Source organism: Galeopterus variegatus, unplaced genomic scaffold (assembly GCF_000696425.1).
Source record: "Galeopterus variegatus unplaced genomic scaffold, G_variegatus-3.0.2 Scaffold6, whole genome shotgun sequence".
In the NCBI taxonomy this organism is placed as follows: Eukaryota; Metazoa; Chordata; class Mammalia; order Dermoptera; family Cynocephalidae; genus Galeopterus; species Galeopterus variegatus.
The window spans coordinates 280240-300442 of record NW_007726117.1 but is presented as its reverse complement, the minus strand read 5'-3'; the positions used below and the strand labels follow the sequence as shown (position 1 = coordinate 300442).

At 43.2% G+C, this 20203-nt stretch overlaps 1 protein-coding gene across 2 annotated transcripts in view; it reads left to right on the top strand.

The window, feature by feature from the left end:
- EPS15 (epidermal growth factor receptor pathway substrate 15) overlaps positions 1-20203 on the top strand; it is a 133401-nt gene that overhangs the window by 111795 nt on the left and 1403 nt on the right. Inside the window, exons 24-25 of one of the 2 annotated variants that reach the window (XM_008576173.1) lie at positions 352-536; positions 3254-4114. In XM_008576173.1, coding sequence (XP_008574395.1) covers positions 352-536; positions 3254-3400 — 332 coding nt within the window. In that variant the 3' untranslated portion in view covers positions 3401-4114. Of the gene's footprint in view, positions 1-351; positions 537-3253; positions 4115-20203 lie in introns of those variants that run through there. The other variant, XM_008576238.1, reaches the window with a different exon arrangement.

The following is a 20203-nucleotide window of genomic DNA, read 5'->3' as shown; positions in this document are numbered from 1 at the left end:
CTTTATTCTTTGTCATTCTCCTCCTGTTGCATCCTTTCCTCCCTTTCTTCTTGGGAACATGCTTATTTGGGAGAAAAAAAGATTTAATCTCTGGACAAAAATATAATTCCTGGCCCATCTCCCCTTTGCTGTTTTTTCATTTAGTAGCACATAGCTGGAATATATTTGAGAGATTGTATATGAAAAATTTGAAGACAGATTGTTGGTGTGGCCATTCAAGACAATATTAAGAATGTGTTTTAGGTACTCACCCCATTCTCCACCCTCAGTTCTTTAATGCTCCTTGTGTACATGTTCTTGTGTGCTTATGTTTGCTGTATTTACTGGTTAATTGTAATGATTTTGATCCAGGGAAAAGACCTGTCAACACATTGGATTCTTCTGATCCCTTTAAACTGAATGATCCATTTCAGCCTTTCCCAGGCAATGATAGCCCCAAAGAAAAAGATCCTGATATGTTTTGTGATCCATTCACTTCTACTACTACCACTACCAATAAAGAGGCTGACCCAAGCAATTTTGCTAACTTCAGTGCTGTAAGTACTGTGAATGGGCTCTTTGGGGGAAAATCTTTCCATTTACAGTTTCAAGAGTTTTCAGAGATTACTTTGGAGTCTGCCAAATTTGCATCATTTCAGCTAAATTTACCAACATACTAAAAATGATCTTTTATTCTTCCCCCAAGCAAAACCTCTGTTTGATTTTGTTTTGATGGCTCTACGATTGTTCCATTGCACAAATGATTTTAGTAGTCTTAGTTCTTGCTATATATACAAGTTGTTTTGTGGACCCTTCTCTTAGTCTTGGTAATATAAATATAAGTTAAATACTCACAATTATTATTTTGCAGATGGTTATGGGTGATGGTGATTTAATGGGCCATCAGAGAGTCATTCATTGTCTACCCACTGGATGAATAATGCCAGAAATGAGCTTGTGTATTTGTAACTGTGTTTGTGTGTTTGTGTGTAAAATTTTAATGATTGGTGGAGACCAGTCAGCAACCATTATATGAGAGGATAGGGTCAGGGATTCTTTGAATATAAAGTAAAACTTCTTATTATATTTATGTAGTAGCTTGTTAAAAATGTAAATGTCAGTGTTATGAAATAAATGACTTTCAAGCTCTAAACGATTTTATTTGGAAGGCTGTAACTCACTAGCCTCCCATATTTACTTTGCATTCTCTCAGAGGTGACTAAAATAACCTTTAGAAACAATGGAAGGATTCCACAGTGGCATAGACAAGACCTATAAGATCACAGAAATGGGGCAACCAACCATGGAGGCATCACTCTGGAGAGACATAAAGTGTTGTTGTATTCATCATTATTCAGATAAATGCAAGTCTTTTTATTTTTATTTTTTTTTCCTTTTTGTCTTTTTTTACTGACCGGTAACGGGATCGCAACCCTCGGTGTTGCGCCTGCACCGCGCTCAGCCAGTGAGCGGGAACCGGTCTCCACATGGGATCCAAACCCTCGGCGGGAGCGCCGCCGAACTCCCAAGCAGCGCACTCTCCAGTGCGCCACGGGGCCGGCCCAAGTTTTTTTATTTTTTAATAAAATTCTTAGAGTAGCTAACAAAGTTTCATGTTCCCAGACTTTTTTTTTTTCCTGGCAAAATGACCTTCATTATCACTTCCTGTGACAATGTGATAAATGTAGGAATTTTCCTCTGTTTATCATTTATGCCCTTTAGATGATCTTCAAGTAGATCTAGTGGCCAGTTGACCCTGGCCACATCTGCCTAGTATCTCCCTCCTCAGTACAACATTGGGTTAGTCAGCCAGTTGCTATATCCCTGCAGCTATTTATAGTTAGAAAGGAGGTAGGCAGGAACCTGCATGCACCTATGGCTGTTGAGCTATCCAGCTTTTGAATCTGTACTCTGAGTTCCAATGGCTTCTCCTGAATGTGAAGGAACAAAATAAGAATCAATATTTTGAATATTGTAAAAAGAGTGTCAGAATTATATTGACTTAAACAGAGCGTCAGAATTATATCGACTTAACTTTCATTAGATGGAATTTGAATTGTTTCAAACAAAGAATCAAGAATTTCAAGCAGAGAATCAAGACCTTCTTAGGAGCTTATAATTTTCTTAGTATAAAATAATCCTCTGGCAATTCATGGCATTTAATATCTTAAATATGTTTTCAGCAAGTCAAAACCTGGTTGGAATGAGTCTTGAACAATAGCTAGATGTTTCACGTATTTTATACTCTAAATTCTCAGCATGGTATAATATAAAGCAACTCATAATAAAAATGTCTTTTTTCACTGTGAAATATTTGTTAAGTATTATAAGTTTTAAAGTCTACTAATTCCCTAGAGAAAAAAGATATCATTTTCTAAAAGTCTGACAATTTCTTTCATTTCATCCTTTTATGGGATTCCTCTGTGTGAGAAGACTTGAAACCAATGTTGCTGTTTTGGATAGATAAAAATATTTCCCCAACCTAATACCAGTGTTAAGGCTTTATTTGGACTGGGTCAAAAAGTTCTCAAAGCCTGCCAAAATCTTCAAAATGCATTTTAAATAAATGATTTGGTCCACATCTTGCTTAGTGTACCCAATATTCTTATATTATGTATAGCAAAATCAGCATATTTTTTCTTCAGAGTTTTTCTATACCTAAGGGGAGAAAATCGCCAGTGGGATTAAGTTAAAAATGATTTATTATGTGAGGATGCTCACTAAAATTGAAGTAGTAAATGTTTTACATTAGATCAAAAGGGCTAGTCCTCTCCTGTTTTTAAATCTCTTTTTCTTTTCTTTCTTTCTTTTTTTTTTTTCGTGACCAGTAAGTGCATCGCAACCCTTGGCTTGGTGTTGCCTTCACTGCGCTCAGCCAGTGAGTGCACCTGCCATTCCTATACAGGATCCGAACCCACGGCGGGAGCATCGCTGCGCTCCCAGCGCTGCACTCTCCCGAGTGCGCCAAGGGGTCGGCCCGTGTTTTTAAATCTCTTAATCTACCTTATGCATTTCTATTTTTTAAAGTGATGTTTTTAACGTCTAATTTTACCTATAGACAATTTTTCAAATTAAACCGTAGTTTAATACCTTGTTAAAATTAAACGTGTTTTGAGAAAAAAAATTAATAAGTCACAAATAAGACTCTTCCCAGATTCCTTTAGGTGAAATAGGTAGTTAATGCCTTTTTGTAAAAAACTGTTTTTCCTTTTTTTACTTTGTTTTATTTATTTGTTTATTCATTCGTTCATTCGTTTGGTCTTTTAAATGGCAGTATCCCTCTGAAGAAGATATGATTGAATGGGCCAAGAGGGAAAGTGAGAGAGAGGAAGAGCAGAGGCTTGCCCGACTGAATCAGCAAGAACAAGAAGACTTAGAACTGGCTATTGCACTCAGCAAGTCTGAGATATCGGAAGCATGAAGAATTTTCTTGTCCTTTTTAAAGAATACAGTACTCTTCTTCCTGAATACTGAAGCTATTTACAATGTGTATCAAAACTACCTATGAGCATGGGAATACAAAAGTTTTGAGATTCCTGTAAATGTGACAGAAGTTTAGTTACTTTGTTTTTTTTTTTTTAACTATTTCAGATGTCTTTTTTTTTTCCTCCCCTGTAAAAGCAGTAACCTAGTCAGCCCTCTTCACTTATGCCCTGTTCTGATGTGCATTTACTGTGAGCTTCTGCCTGCCTGTGCAACTTTTACCTGTAAAGCCAGAGCACCCAAGCATCTGCCTTCTGGAATATAGAGAAATCATTTCCCCCTGTGCTACGCTTGTTCTGTAGTTATTCTGATAGCCAGTGGGGTTCTTAAAGTTAGCAGTATTCTCTGATTTGAATGGTTGAGGGAGGGGAAGGGAAAGAACATCTTACTTCATTCATGATTGGTGCAAATTACTAGTTTAAAGTCCGTTTTTTTATTTCCTTATAGTAAAAATACTGTTTAATTTGTTTTCATAGACAAGGAAAAATATTTTACATAGGTTGACTCCTCTATTGAAAAAGGGATGCTTTAGGTTGAACCATTATATAGTAGCTTCAGACTCAATCTTTTCCAAAATAAAAATGTTAAAGCCTTATGTGTGAAATATATTTTTAAAAATTTTCTCTGGATTTAAAGAATTTTAAATCAACAGATACCTCTCCATATGTTTGCTAATTAATAAAATCAGTTTCTTACAAATAAAATTTGTAAGAAAATGTTTACTTTTAGTGCTAGACAGTGGAGAAAATTAATCACCTACAGTATACCAATCAGTATAAGGTAAGCAAAAATCTTAACATGACAGCCATTCTGCATTTGCTATGGCACTGCAAATGTTTACTTTTAGTGCTAGACAGTGGAGAAAATTAATCACCTACAGTATACCCATCAGTATAAGGTAAGCAAAAATCTTAACATGACAGCCATTCTGCATTTGCTATGGCACTGCCCTCTTTAGTTTATGATAAGTTTATTTTTATACTTTTGCAGAAGAAACTTTAGCAAGCTAGAACTGGAAGGTACTTTAATTTTTCATATATATTTTTGTTTTCTTTAATGAAGGCTCAATTACTTGAAATGTAAAAACTAGTTTCACTGAGTACAAGTGAAAAAGTGATGTATATTTTATCATATTGCTTTTTGTCCATCTTTGCAGTTTAAATTAGTTTATTTACTCTCTTCATGTTTTTCACCTATAAAATTGGCAAGCTAGCAAAAAAATTTTTGTTCTTTAACTGGGAGAGAAAAGACCTGCCAAATTATCAAAACTCTTCGTGTGTTAAAAGCCCATTTCCTGTAAAACTGACCTAACAGACAAGCTAAATTTGAAATAGACTATGAAGTAGGCTGTAAATTGTAATCTTAACTGTTTTTTAACATACGTTACTGACTTAGATGATGTACTGAATACTGAGATTAAGAAAAATGCACTTAAAAACTAATTAAAAATATATGGGGTCACCAAGTTAACGTGGTATTGATCTTTGTTAATCAGAGTAATTTATTGCTTAGCCTATAAATAAATTCCAAGATATCCGATTCATTTCATCTTGAAATGGTGCTTTTATTCTTTCCACACACAATTGGACTGCTGCAGTTTAAAACAAAGTTAAACCACTTTCTTGCACTTCTAACTTTTTTCTACTTTTGTAAATAGAAACATTTCAGCATAAAAGTCATACATATGAAGCAAGGGCTGAATCATAATCACAAGGCTTTAGTTTTGATAAATCCAGTGACCTAAGGATTTACTGCACAGTTGATTGAGAAGGTAGTGTTGGGAGTTGTGGTAGGTGGTGGAGTTTTGGGGGTTTTTCTTTTTCTTTCTTTTTATTTTGGGGGGGGTTCTTCCCCTTACTCTTCAGGAAAAAGGTAAGTTGACTTGAACAACCTTCTTTTGCACTGGGAAAATGAACAAATGTTTGAAATGCTTTAAAAAAATTTTTTTTAGTTAGAAAAAAATTCTGGAAAATATTAAATATCTGTAACTTATATAAACACCAACTTTTGATGTTATAATTGTACCCTAACCTTATGTATGTTTAACTGGATTACATAGATTCTTATCTTTTGTTAAAATATGTGTACTCAGTGGACCAATATAATATTAAAATATGTATATATTATATAAATATGTATCTATATCTCCATGCTTGCTTGTGTAGGATGAATGTCTTAGAGTTGTTTGTGATATTTTATGTTGTTGACTCTGGCTTCCAGGGCCTATGCTTGAAAAAGATGGATAAGTATTGTCAAGAGTTAAGTGGCACTACTTACAAAGTTTTGACCATCTTCTGCATAATGGTTCAGGTTTATTTGGGCTCTATAGAATTTTCTCCTATGTCTCATACTTCTAAATTGTAGCCTGTAATTATGAGAACAATAAACTTTAAGTAATAATAAAGCATACTACCCATATATCAAATTTGCAATAGAGTTTTGCACTGTTCTCTGATTATGTTCACTCAAGGAGGAGTAGGTATATAATCAGCATAGATTAATAGGTGTACAGTGTTTGGGACAGAACGGGTATAAGAATACTCAATAAATGTTAACTGTTATTTTAGTTATCATGTCCTGTTTTTGTGAAAGAAATATAGGAAGTGTGTATGCATAGATACAGTGCCTGAAACATGTGGCTTTGTATGTATTTGTTGAATAAGAATCTGCGACGTGGACTCTTGGAAGGCACTGTGATCTAATAAATTAAAAAAATCCTGGGACTGAATCCCTGTTCTGTCTTTTTTGAGAAAGTAATGTGAAGATGACTTTGGGAAAGTTATTTGGCATCTCTGGACCTCATTTTCCTCATACAACGAATATCATAATACCTAGCTCACAGGATTGTTCTAAAGGATTTGAATTTGACAGATTTTTAATATTAATTGTTTTAAGTAAACAAACTCATTATTTTCATTATTAATAGTGAAAATGGCTATTGGTTATTGAATGCACATTATGTGTGAAGCACTGTACTAGCAATTGTGTGTGTTTTGTTTGTTTAATCTTCACAATAGCCCTAAGTAGTAGGTACTGTTATTATCCCCTATTCTAGAAATGGAGAAACTGAGGCTCAAAAAAGTTAAAATAATATGCTTCAGATCACCCACCTAATAAGTAGGTGAACCAGGAATAGAACTCTGGTCTCTCTGATTCCAAGCATGATACTCTTTCCAGTTTACCATGCTTTGTTTCATTTTGTGTAAAAAAAAATTTGCTTATAGGAAATGTTAGGAACAGGACATGATAAATAATAATAATAACAAATAACATTTATTAAGCTCCGGGCATGATCCTCAATGCTTTACATATATTAGTTCATCTGATCCTTAACAACAGTATAGGAAAAATGACCAGCCTTTTTATTAAAGAAATACAATGGTACTTCAAGAAGTTTGTGGAAAAATAGATTTAAAAGATAACGAGTCTTTTCATGAACTTTTTGAAGTACCCTTGTACAACTTTTGAAACCACAAGGCTAGCAAAAATAATTTGCCAGCACTGACAAGGCTCTGGAAAGAATACATAAAAAGAGAGGCAGAGAGTAAGTTTTGAAGAGTTTGAAGTAGCTCAGTGTATCTAGAGTTGTGGGTAAAAGAGTGAGATGTTCTTGTATGTGTGTAAGAAAGATCCCATCAATGGCGATTTAGGGGATTGTTTTAGGAGAAAACCTTGGCAGGGAGAGCAGGTGGAAAGCTGTTAACAGCGTCCCGGTGCGATGGTCAGGACCTAAAATGTGCTTGTGACTGAGGCCAGAGAGAAGGAGACAGATTTGAGAACAATTTAGGAGAATTAAAAGGCCTTAGGGTATGATTAGATGTAGGTGGTGAGGGGAAAGGAGTAGTTCTCAAAACTCAGCAAACGTCAGGATCACCCAGAGGACTTTTTAAAGCAGTAAAGCTCTCCACAGTTTGAGTTTTGAAAATGCACAGTGAGAAAGTCATTGTCATTTCATTGACTTTTGCTAAGATCTGTTGTTGCTAAGATTGAATTGCTGGACCCCACCCCCAGTGTTTCTGACTCAGTAGGGCTAGAGTCGGACCCCAGAATTTGCATTTCTAACACGTTCCCAGGTGATGTTGCTGGCCCAGGGACTCCACTTTGAGAACCACTGGAGTAGCACATAACTTCTAAATCTCTTTGTTCTCCTACGAGTTTTATTAAATCCACTTATTTAGTCCTGATGCTGTTGTACATTGTCATACCATACTTGATATGTAGATTTTACTTATTACTGCACAGCACCTCCAATCTTTCTCGTGGATAGTTTTAAAAAATAATGATAATTTGGGCCGTCCCGTGGCTCACTCGGAAGAGTGTGGCGCTGGAAGCGCAGCGGCGCTCTCGCTGCGGGTTCGGATCCCATATATGGATGGCCAGTGCGCTCACTGGTTGAGCGCGGTGTGGGCAACACCATGCCAAGGGTTGCGATCCCCTTACTGGTCAAAAAAGGGGGAAAAAAAAATAATGATAATTGCAAGCTAACTCTTATATGTGCCCAGAACTATTTGTTTGTTTGTTTGTTTGTTTTTTAAAGATGACTGGTAAGGGGATCTCAACCCTTGGCTTGGTGTCGTCCACACCACGCTCAGCCAGTGAGCCAACTGGCCATCCCTATATAGGATCCGAACCCGTGGCCTTGGTGTTATCAGCACCGCACTCTCCCGAGTGAGCCACGGGCCGGCCCGCCCAGAACTATTTGAAGCACTTTATATATACAGATTAATTTAATCTTTGTAACAATCCTTTGAGTTGGTACTGTCATTCCCAGTTTACAGATGAGAAGGCTTAGGTACTGTATTGCTACGTGACTATGCCAATTGTATTGTTAAAGCAATTCATAACTAAAGCCAAAACGTTTCATTATTTTAGTTATACTAAGTTTCCATTTGTATTGTCAGGGCAAGGGCTCAGCCTCTTCAAATCCATTGTACGGACAGGGTCCCCACACCTCTCACATGCCAGGCTGGGTCACCAGACCCCCCTCATGCAGGTCCATGCTAGGTAATTGGGAAAGACCCTGGGAGCCATTGGCAGACGACACGAGCTCAGTCCTCAGCAGTAGCAGCAGTGGCGGTGGCCTCTCGGCATCCTGGGGGCACTGGCAGCAACAGCTTGCAGCAACAGCCTCCAGCAGCAGTAGCCCCCCCCCGGGGGGGGGGGCAGAGGGCGCCATGGATCAGAGCCATTTGTCCTTTATACTTAAGTCTGATAACCCAGGACACCTGGGCACACATACACAATTACATTAGACAGCCAAGGAACACCTGGGCACACATGCATGTTTACATCAAATGCTCGGCAAGATTCTGAACATCTGAGGGACCCTGACCATTTTCCTTCACTTTCTCTGCAGGTACAAAGAGGTGAAATAATTTGACCAAGATCACAAAGGTAAAAAGTGCCAGAGGTAGCATTTAAACCTAGGCATTCTGGCTCCAGAATCCATGTTCAATTACTCTGTTCTACTGAAAAAAATTTATATTAAATTGCTGTTTTTGCATGCATGGATCTTTAGTGTAGCTCTTACTGCCAGAAAACTTTTATGTTGTCAGAGTTTTGAAAATGCACAGTGAGAAAGTCATTGTCATTTCATTGATCTTTGCTAAGACTTATTGTGAGGGCCAGAGACACAGAAAACTTGTGAGAGCCTTGCCTTTAGTGGAGATAGACATCTAGATAAATTTAATTTCACAACATTGTTCACTGACATAGGAGTGCTGGGACACCCAGAGGAGGGAACGAATAGTTGTAGCTGAGAGGAAAGGGGAAGGCTTTCCAGAGGAGGTGTCCTCAGGACACTATTCTGCTGCTCTGTTACTAGCATTAGTAAAAGCATACGTGGTGACTGTGAATTTTTTTTATCTTTTTAAAGCACAGCCCTAACAAGGACACCATTTGATGTTAGGGCTCTGTTGACCTGGAAAGGCCAGCAGACTTTCTCTCAGGAGGCCTTATTTAAGTGGCATTCATTACTTTAGTGAATACAACCTGGTCCAAGGTCTGACCTTCAAGTTTAGAAAACTGATTTTGATCTATAAAAAAAGAGACAGAGTTCCCATTTAGCAAGTTCACAGGGACAGATATAGAGACCAGAATGTCACTTACCAGTAAAAATAAAGTTGCCGTAGGGCTTTGAGTGCCCACAATAGGTTGAACATGACTCCCTGTCCCTTCCTGGTGCTTGGATGCCTCCTGCCTTTAAGGCTCCTCTCTATCTCTTCAAACAGGGCCACCTGGGCCCCTCTGATGGACATGTTTTTTAGATTAATATGTTTAATCAGGTTACAGTCTGGTTTGGCTGGTTGGATAGCTATAATGTCTCTGGGTTGACTTTGATTCATTGTACGTAAATTTTCGGTATGTTAAATTTGTTATTGAATATGTACTGGATCACAAGATAAAATGTTTGAAAGCAAGTGGTTTTAAAAATCTCTTCAAATAAGAAATGTAGGTCCTAATGTTACGTATCTAGTAGGTGAATGATATGAAAGATTAATTTATAGAGAGGAAGGTGTGTCTCTGTAGAAAGATCCCACCCATTTTTCTTCCCTACCCTACTAAGTATATAGAATGTGTTCAGCTACCCAAGACCTAAGGGTTTATTTTTAGTCTCTCCTTTCTTTCTGTTTCCTCTGGAGTCAAAACTTGAGATGAGTGAGTTATTTTGTGGGAAGGAAAAGAGGTGGGGAAAAATAACTGACACTTATTGAGGACCTTCTTTGAGTCTGGCATTAAGTCTCTTAATGTATATATATTATTTTCTTTAAGCCTCACAAGATAGAATAAGTGAGGTATAGAGAGATGGAAGTGACTTGTCCTTTCCTGTGTTGGGGCATGTTGTTCAAGCCCGGTTCCGGCCTGGGTGCGTCAGCTCTGAGGCCTGCTCTTACACCACACCAGGCTGCCTTTTGCACACTTGGTCTTAAGGGCAGCCCTTTGAGCATTAGAGATCAAGACTCAGCAACTGTAGGCCCTAAGCAGGAAGCCCCCATCACACCCATTCGAGGGTCTGTAAGACGTACAGGAGAGACTCTGAACATAACTGATTGCTCAGCCTGTGGGCCTTTTAATGGTGGTTGGACATGCAAGATTGAGACAACCCTGAATTGTACTCATCCACAGTGTGGGCCTCTATGTGATATTATTCAAGGCCTGAGTTAAAGACCCCTCCAGGCACTGCGACGTATGAAGACCTGGATGGGGAAGAGGCCCTACCTGATTGAAACTCTGGTCTTAGAGTAGACAGAAGCAGGTTAGGAGTCCTGTACCCTACTGCCTTGCAGAATGTTGCCTAAACCACATATGAGCACAAGAACTGGTGTTCTCAAAACTGATTCATTGCAGCTTCCTGAAAAGGTTCCTGGCCTTGTAGAAGGAACCTAGACCCTAATAAACATGTGTCTAGGCCGGCCCGTGGCTCACTCGGTAGAGTGCGGTGCTGATAACACCAAGGCCACTGGTTCGGATCCTATATATTCTGCTGCTCTGTTACTAGCATTAGTAAAAGCATACAGAAACTCTGGTCTTAGAGTAGACAGAAGCAGGTTAGGAGTCCTGTACCCTACTGCCTTGCAGAATGTTGCCTAAACCACATATGAGCACAAGAACTGGTGTTCTCAAAACTGATTCATTGCAGCTTCCTGAAAAGGTTCCTGGCCTTGTAGAAGGAACCTAGACCCTAATAAACATGTGTCTAGGCCGGCCCGTGGCTCACTCGGTAGAGTGCGGTGCTGATAACACCAAGGCCACTGGTTCGGATCCTATATAGGGATGACCGGTTTGCTCACTGGCTGAGTGTGGTGCTGACAACACCAAGCCAAAGGTTGAGATCCCCTTACCGGTCATCTTTATAAAAAAACAAACAAACAAACAAAAAAACATGTGTCTAAATTCTGGCCTTACCATTTCCTAGCTGTGTGACTTTAGGTAAATCTCTTAACCTCTCTGTTCCTCAATGGAGATAACAGTTCCCTCACAGCGTTGTTGTGAAGATTAAAGATGATTGATGTAAAGTCTTGGTCCCTGTTACATGGCCGATATTCACTTAAGTAAGAGCTGTTATGCCCATGTTTAAGAAGACAAAAAAGTAAGAATATATTTTAGGAAAATGTCAATCTATGATTAAAGGTGATAAGCTTCAGTTATCTTGAAAGTTCATTTATACAGAACATTTTATTTCCCTCCAATTTATGCACTGTCTGGCACTATTCTGTTTTGTTTGCATTAACTCATTCAATCCTTACAACAACCCTTGTAATAGGTGCTGTTATTGTCCTCATTTTACCGATGAGAAAACTGAGACACAGGTTAACTTGTCTGAAGTCACATGCAAAGATTCTAACCTAGGCAGACTAATTACAGAGCGAGGGGGAGTGGGAAGAATTAAACCTACTCTACCTAGGGGTTGTTATGAGATTCAAAATAAGATAAGCTTGGGAAAGTGCTTCATAAGTGCTTTGTGCATTCTAAGCTTGTATGGCAGACAGACTGGGGCTAGGGTTAAGATACAAAATCTGAAGTCTGGCTGCTTGTGTTGTCTCAACTCTTTCACTTAACTTGTATGATCTTAAGCAAATTATTAATCCCTCTCTGCCTCACTTTTTCAACTATAAAAACTGGGATTGTAAAAGGACATACAAGATAGAATTATTTTGAGGGTTAAATGAGTTGGTACATGTGAAGAGTTTAGAATAATGCCTAACATAGATCTAAACAGATGATGATGAAGAAGAATAGGAAACAAGGCTTGTTCAAGATCCCTGGGATTGAATCCCAGCTCCTGATTTGATCTTAGGAACATTTCTAAACTTCTGACTCAAATATTCTTTAAATAAAGTTGTCCAGATTAGAAGTAATGTATATAAAGGCCCTCAATGTAGTGTCTGCCACTGAGTAGAAATTTGATAGATATTAGTTCCTTCTTCATTTACTCAACACTGAATACCTACTATGTGTAGCAGTGATGCTAGGCTCTGTGGAGACACAGATATGAGATGCTCTCTGGTACCTTCAGTCAGAAATCTGAACAGTGAGACTGATATGATTATAGGTAGCTAATATAAGGATTAAAAAATATGTAGTGCTGGGCCGGCCCGGTGGCGCACTGCTACAGTGCGCTGCTTGGGAGCGCGGTGGTGCTCCCGCCGAGGGTTCGGATCCCACGTACAGACCGGTTCCTGCTCACTGGCTGAGCGAGGTGCGGGCGCAACACCCAGAGTTGCAATCCCGTTGCCGGTCCCGGTCCGGTACGGGCGTGACACTGAGGGTTGCGATCCGTCCCAGAGTTGCGATCCCGTTGCCGGTCCCGGTCCGGTACGGGCACGACACTGAGGGTTGCGATCCGTTGCCGGACACACACAAAAAAAAGACACACACAAAAAAATATGTAGTGCTAAATTCTTTGAGACAGAAAAAACAAAACTTCTGAAGAGGGAGAGAAAAGACAAAAAAAAAAAAATATGTAGTGCTAAATTCTTTGAGACAGAAAAAACAAAACTTCTGAAGAGGGAGAGACCCCTCCTTTGGGGATATACTGGATGGCTTCCTGGAGTAAGTGGTGTCGGCTGTGGGCTCAGAGACTGAGTGGGACTTTAATTCTCATCAGTAGACTGGGCTCTGAGCCTGTAGGAGATCAGGCTCCTGAGGCCCTGTGGTATTCTGGCCTGTGAGCCCAGAAGAAAGTTGGTTATCTTCAGTGGCCAGTGCTGCCAAGCTGGACAAAGCTCTGTGGACTGAGGGGTTTGGGCCCTTGGGTGCACTGTAACTGGAATTTCCAGATCTGAAAGCTTTAGCTTTGTGGTCAGATAGGCAGCATTCTCAGGCCCTTGTTGATCTGCCAAAACCATGACATGAGTGCTAAGAGAAAGAGGGAAAGGTCATATCTTCTCTGCTGCCTACCAAGGAAATGTGAGAGAACCTGCCCAGATAGTCCTAGGAGCTTCCACCCTCTGGGTAGCTTTGCCCAGGGTCTGCCACTCCATGACCACCCTGCTGTGGATCATAAGCAGGGTGGGAGGAAAGCACCAGATGGGCAGGCAGGCCTGGGTTTAAGACCTGGCTCCAAAACTTTGTCTCAGGGAAGTTAATTAACTCCTCTGAACCTCAGTTTCATTAACTGGTAAAATGGGGATGAGTATTTAATAAGATAAAGATAAATGAGAATTTGTGTAGAATGCCTGGCTCAGGGCTTGGCACATTAGAGAACACCTAACTCATCAGAATCAGTCACCATTTATTGGACATGAGATTTGTATTCCACAAGTTCCTAGGATACAGACCCAGCCCAAAAGGAGACAGAATCTCTTCCTTAGCCACTCTGCCCCTGGCCTGTGTTTAACCCCCTCCCTCTCTCATGAGAGAACTCTCCAGGGTCACCTGAGACCATTCTTGATGCTGGAGCTGGCTGGAGTAGTCCTCAAATATCCCCTTGCGATACTCCCCTGCTACTTGTCGTTAGTTGAACCTCCCATAGAAGCCTGCTGGACTGCACCACCAGGGGTTCATGTTGCTCCAGAGCTAATTCCTCTTGCCCTAGTAATTTAAAATAACCAAAAATGCACATGACTTAAGGTAAAATATGGGGTTTCAAAGAAAGTTTGTAGTGGAGATAAGCTGTGACTGATTACCCTTTGTCCCCCACGTCCCGTGAGGGACTGGTTATCAGAAGTCAGTGGACTGGGTCATGTCCCAGTCTCCACTCTCAGGCCCAGGCAGCCTTCCCAACTCCCTGCTCCACTGCCAGCCCCCTGCTGCTCCTGCTCTGTGCCCTGCACTTGACCCAGCCCAAAGCCCGCAACCCCATCCAGGCACAGTCCTGGCAAGGCCAGTTGGTTCTGTGGGGAGGCAGGACGAAACGGGATTGGCGGCCCACTTTGTCTAGCAGAGACCCTGGTAGGGCCATCACAACGCCCATCAGTATGGAGGCCGGAAGAGAGGAGAGGCCTGCCACAGACCCCCTGTGTGATCTTGGACAAATCTCTGGTCCCCTCTGGGCCTCAGTCTGTGCCCAGTTATGGGCCTCGACGTGTTCGAGATCCCCTCTGGTTCTGGATGGGAGTGGGCTTGCCTTGCTTTTGGACACCAGACCCGCTCCAGGGAAACCGACTCCCTTGCTGGGCAGGGAGGTTCCCGGCAGGACGGGGAGGAGCCGCCGGTCCCGCCCCGTCCAGGTGCTGCCTCTGGAGCCACCGCGGCCGCCGCCGCGAGGGGCCGCCCGCGCCCCTGTCCGAGTTCGGCCCGCGCCCATGGCCTTTCTGACTGCTTGGAAGGGAGCGGCCTTAGGGAAAAGCGACCGCAGGTACCGGGTGGGGGCGGGGACTTGGCGGGAAGCGCGGACGGGACGGAGGGGCCGCTGGAGGACACAGCCAACGGGAGGAACAACTGAGGGGCACAGCCGTAGACAACAGTGTGCGGCCTGCTAGGCGCAGGGGTCATGGCCGGAGGGCCCCCCGGGAGGCACAGCCCAGCGCCTCTCCCATTCCCACGTGCTCCCTGGGTGTTATCGCCCCCAGCAGGCCGGGCCTGGAGATGAGGTGATGCAGCACCCCCACCCGGTCCCACCTGAGCCCCGCTGTCACAGCGGCAACCTGTGGGCCACCTGCGACAGCAACTTGGTGAACTGGACCTCAGGCGGGGCTGGTGGTTAAGTTTGGACAGCCGCGTCTCTGCTCAGCCTTCCACTAACTCTGCATGAGCCAAGTTGTGGGCACCCTGCAGGCCCAGAGGGATGAAAGCAGGCACACTTGTCCCCCTGTGTCCACATCCAAAGTCAGGCGGGGCTGGTGGTTAATTTTGGACAGCCGCGTCTCTGCTCAGCCTTCCACTAACTCTGCATGAGCCAAGTTGTGGCCACCCTGCAGGCCCAGAGGGATGAAAGCAGGCACACTTGTCCCCCTGTGTCCACATCCAAAGGCAGCAGTGTGGGAGGAAATCCTGGGTCCCAGCCGAGGGTGGAATTATGTGCACCACAGCTCCTCTAAGGTCAGCCCTTCAGGGATGTGTCATTGTTCTCTTTTATGCATCCTCTCCCCAGCTGTCACCCATCTCCTGGATGAGTTGGTGCTTCCAGGTGTGTTCCCATGAGAGGGGACAGCCCTGTTCTCTCTTCTGAGCTTTGACCCTCCCCACAAATCTTTCATGTTTACACTTTTGAAGTTCACCCTGCTACCTGGGGAGAGGACAATCCAACTGTTCCCCCAACACCTCCATCTCACTGTCCTATGAGCACCTCAAGTTTGGCAGCCCCAAACCATACACAACATCTTCACCCCCAAACCTGTTCCTCCTCCTGTGTCCCCATCTCAGTGAATGGCATAGTCATCCACCCAGTTGCCCAAGCCCGAAACCTGGGAGTCACCCCTGACACCTCCCTCCCTCACCCTAGTCTCCAAGTCCTGCTGATTTTATCTCCTGGATGTCTCTCAGAGCTGTTCATTCCCCTTGAACTATTGCAACAGTCCCTAACTTTCCCAGCTCCTCCAGTCTCTCCCTTTCCATGCATCCTTTCTAAAGTGCAAACCAAGCCATATCATTTTTCTGCTTTAAAACCCTTGCCTGGCTCTCCATCGCTTAGATGTTAAAAGTTCAAGGTTCTTGAGGGTAGGGTCTGTGACCTATCCAGGCTATTTCCCATCACTTCCTGACCCTCCCTCTGTTCCAGCAATACCAGCTGGCCTTGTAGTGCTCTCAAAACTATGCTGGGGTTACTCAGGGTTTCTAGAATGCCATCTCTTCACTCCTGACACTCACTCCATAAAACTCAACTTTAGGTGGCCTCTTTTGGAGAGCCTTTCTGACCCCATCTCTGGGTCAGGATCATCACCTTCAGCTCCAGCATCTTGGCTTCCCTTTCGTGGCTCTCATTTAGTCTTTTAACAGACCTTACCAAGTTTCAGGCATTGTGCTAGGTATTGTGGATACGGTGTTACTTCAGACATCCAGGCCCCTGCTCTTGGAGACCATGTTCTAGTGGAAGAGACACACATAAACAAGTAGACAGATAAGCAAGTGAACATCAGAAAGAGATGCTGTGTAAGGCTTACAGTAAGGCAATGTGATGCACAGTAAAATCTACTATGCCCAGAGCTTTCCAGGCAGTGAACACAGCTCCTGTCAAAGCCTGAGGGGTGTTTAGAGGGCTTTAGGCAGGGCGTTTACTTATTTAAAGATGACCATGCTACCCTATGGAGAAACAATTCTGTGGACAGACCATTTCAACACTAGGGCAAGGTCACCTACTCCTTTTCTGTTTCCCTACTACAGATGGGGAGGGGATGTGGGCCCTCTTGTCCCTAGAGCCCAGCACAGAATGGCGCACAGAGTGCATTTCAGTTTTAATGAGGACATGAGGGAATGATTTCTGAGGAGGGTTAGATCCTCTGGCTGGGGTGGTGAGGACTGGCTGTATCCAGATGGGTTTCTTGCCTACATCAGACCTGCGTGCCGGGGAGAATCCAGTTGTGCTCTGTCCTGTGGGCACCAGGGCTCTTTCCGAGTACCCAGTGTGCATATGTTGCTGATGATACAGTATGGCGGGAGACTGGAGGCAGGGAGACCAGAGGGGAGGCTGGCGTAATGATCCAGGAGAGAGATGGTTGGTGTGAATTAAGAGAATGGAGGGAACGGGGGAAAGAAGCTAAGAAGGAAGAACTGAGAAGTGGTGAATGGGCAGGTTTGGAGATGATAAGACCCCACATCATCAATCATGATTGGTGAGAGACTGGGTGGAGGAGGGGGAGAAGGAGACCTTTGGCCAAGCAGAGGCCTCTGCAACCCTCCATGGGCCTGCACACATGTGCCTGTATACTTCAGCTGGAACTTACTGGGCACAAATACCCAGAGAATTTTTGACTCCCAGTTGCCCCACAAGGTTTCACACCTGAGGCTCAAACCTGGGTCTCCATTCTCCCAGCTCAGGACCTGTCACCTCTCCACTGTCACCCCCCACCTTCCACACTGCCCTGTGTCCCACAGCATGGCTAAGGGTCATGGACTTGGGAGGGGTAATCAACCCCTGCCACTTACTTACTGGCTCTGTGACCTTGACTGAGTTACTTGATCTGTGTGATCCTCACTTTACTCAGCTGTAAAATAATAGCTACTCACTGAGCAGTGTGAAAACTTAGTGAAGTCACATTTGTAAAGGATTTAACAGCCAGCCACTGGGTTATATTCTGTGCTCAGTAAATGTGAGTTCACTTCCCTTCTTGGTACTGGTGTGAGGTAGTCTTCCAGGGTATTTGCATTGAACAGAGGGGATTCAGAAAGGTTTGGGAGTCAGTGGTGGGATTCCAGGATTGGGTGGCTGGGAACTGTTGGGAAAAGGAAATGAGACTGTTCCCGATGCCCGTGCATCTCACGATGCAGACCACCACCTACTTGGCCTACAAATAGGCCTCCTTCCTAGCCATACCAGAGCCCCCACTCATGGTAGGAAACAGCACCAGAAACAAAGGGGGAAGTGCAGGTAGACAGATTGCTTCGGAGAGAGTAATTAAGTGGCAGTGCTGCTGTGGGAGGGAGAGACCTCCCCAAGAATGGAGGGGCCCAGCCACGGAGGCTGGGGGCCTGCTGGGGCTGCCGTAGACAGAATTCCTGCTCTTGGTTTGAGCCTGAGCTAGAGGAGCTCTCAAATGCCTCCAGGCTAGGAGTTTCTAATTTGATGGCTGGAATCTTTGGGTGGCTTTGGGGTTCCTTCCTTTGGGAATTAGTCCGGACTCAAGGCCAGTGCTCAGTGTTCAGCTCTGTGATTCTCATATCCTGCGAGTTGAGGTGTTTGTGATTTGCTGACAATGTGATGTAGAATTACGAGTTTCAGCCTGGCCAGTTAGCTTAGTTGGTTAGAGTGCAGCCTTATAACACCAAGGTCAAGGGTTTGGATCCAGCTGCCAAAAATAAACACAATTCAAAGTTTCTGTGATGTTGAAGCTTCTTATCCCAGGATTCTGACCTACCCGCCGGTTGCTGAAGAAAGCTCTAGAGGGTAGGAGAGGGTTGTACTGTGAGAGGCACATTGTGGCCCCTCAGAACTTTAATCCCTGGTGACTATACCACGAAAGACTGCCAAGTAACCTTTGTCCTACAGTATCAGTTATGGAGGAATTCCTATTTGGGACACTTGGGGTCCTTTTTGAGGTCACTGAGAAATAAATTATTCTGCCAGCAGGCCACATTTCCTGAAATATCTTCAAATCTGTGACCTGAGTTGCTTGAGTTGTTTTGTCTTTCTCTGAAAATTTAGCTTCTCAACTCAGTTTCTCTCTGTGGCCAGCTCCATTCTCTCCTTGTGCTAACATGCTTCTCCACTAGCAGCTTCCAAGCTCTAGTCTAAGGACAGTAAGACAAAGCAGTGAAAAGTACTTGGGAACCACATAGGCTAATTTTGAACCCTGACTCTGAGACTTTCTAGCAGTATGACTTTGGACAGGTCACCTGCTTCTCCACTAGCAGCTTCCAAGCTCTAGTCTAAGGACAGTAAGACAAAGCAGTGAAAAGTACTTGGGAGCCACATAGGCTAATTTTGAACCCTGACTCTGAGACTTTCTAGCAGTATGACTTTGGACAGGTTGTTTACCTCCGTGTGCCTCAGTTTTCTCCTCTGTAAAATAAGGGTAAAGTTAGGACTTGTGAGGATTGCATGAATTCATTTATGTAAAGCACTGAGAACAGTGCCCGACAAGGTGCTGTGTGAGCCTTAGGGCCTTCTCCACCAGCTCTAGTTGCAAAAAGCTCGGAAGAATATTCTGATTGGCCCTTCCTTCAGCCAATCACTGTGCCCTGACAGGTGGAGTCATGTTCCTCCCACTTAGCCAAGTGGGCTGGGAGAGGACGGAAGGAGAAACAGTTAAAACAAGGGGGAGTGGTGATTGTGCATTGTGACATAGATGTGGCCACTGAGCAGGCCTCAAAATGAAGCTGTAATTTCATGAAGTACCCAAATTTTAATTTATTTGGAGCACCCCTACCCATCCCTGTCAGAGTCCCTCAGCTGGTTTTGATGTCCTGAGAATTAAAAATTGAAGAGTCCCTTGTGGCCCCCTCTGTGTGCCACCCACCACCCTCCAGTGGTTGTGGCTTTGCCAGACCCAGCCATTCTCTCCCTGACTGCCACTACCACCCTGGTCTGGTGGGGGTGTGCTCCCTGTGAGTCTACTTTATCACCTGTCTTAGTTTGTTCCCATTTGGGCTGCTATAACAAAATACCATAAGCTGGGTAGCTTATGAACAACAGAAATGTATTTCTCACAGTTCTGGAGGATGGTTAGTCCAAGATCAAGGCAGATTTGATGTCTGACGAGGGCCTGCTTTCTAGCTCATAGATGGTGCCTCTTGCTGTGTCCTCACATGGTGGAAGGGGTGAGGGGTCTCTCTTGGCCCTCTTATAATGACACTAATCCCAATTGTGAGTGCTCCACCCCTATGACTTAATCTCTTCCCCAAGGCCCCATCTCCTAATACCTTCACCTTATGGCTGAGGATTTCTTTTTCCTGTTTTGTTTTGTTTTATTACATCTCTTTTATTAAACAACAAAAACATCGCAAGCCCCACATTGTGCAGTGTGCAGAACATTAAAAGGTATTTAAGAAGTAGGCCTACTGTTTTCATTATCTGACTTATTTTCATTGTGAGAATCAGAGTAAGGGATGAGTTTTCTTTTTTTCTTTTTTTTTTAAAAGATGACCGGTAAGGGGATCTCAACCCTTGGCTTGGTGTTGTCAGCACCACGCTCAGCCAGTGAGC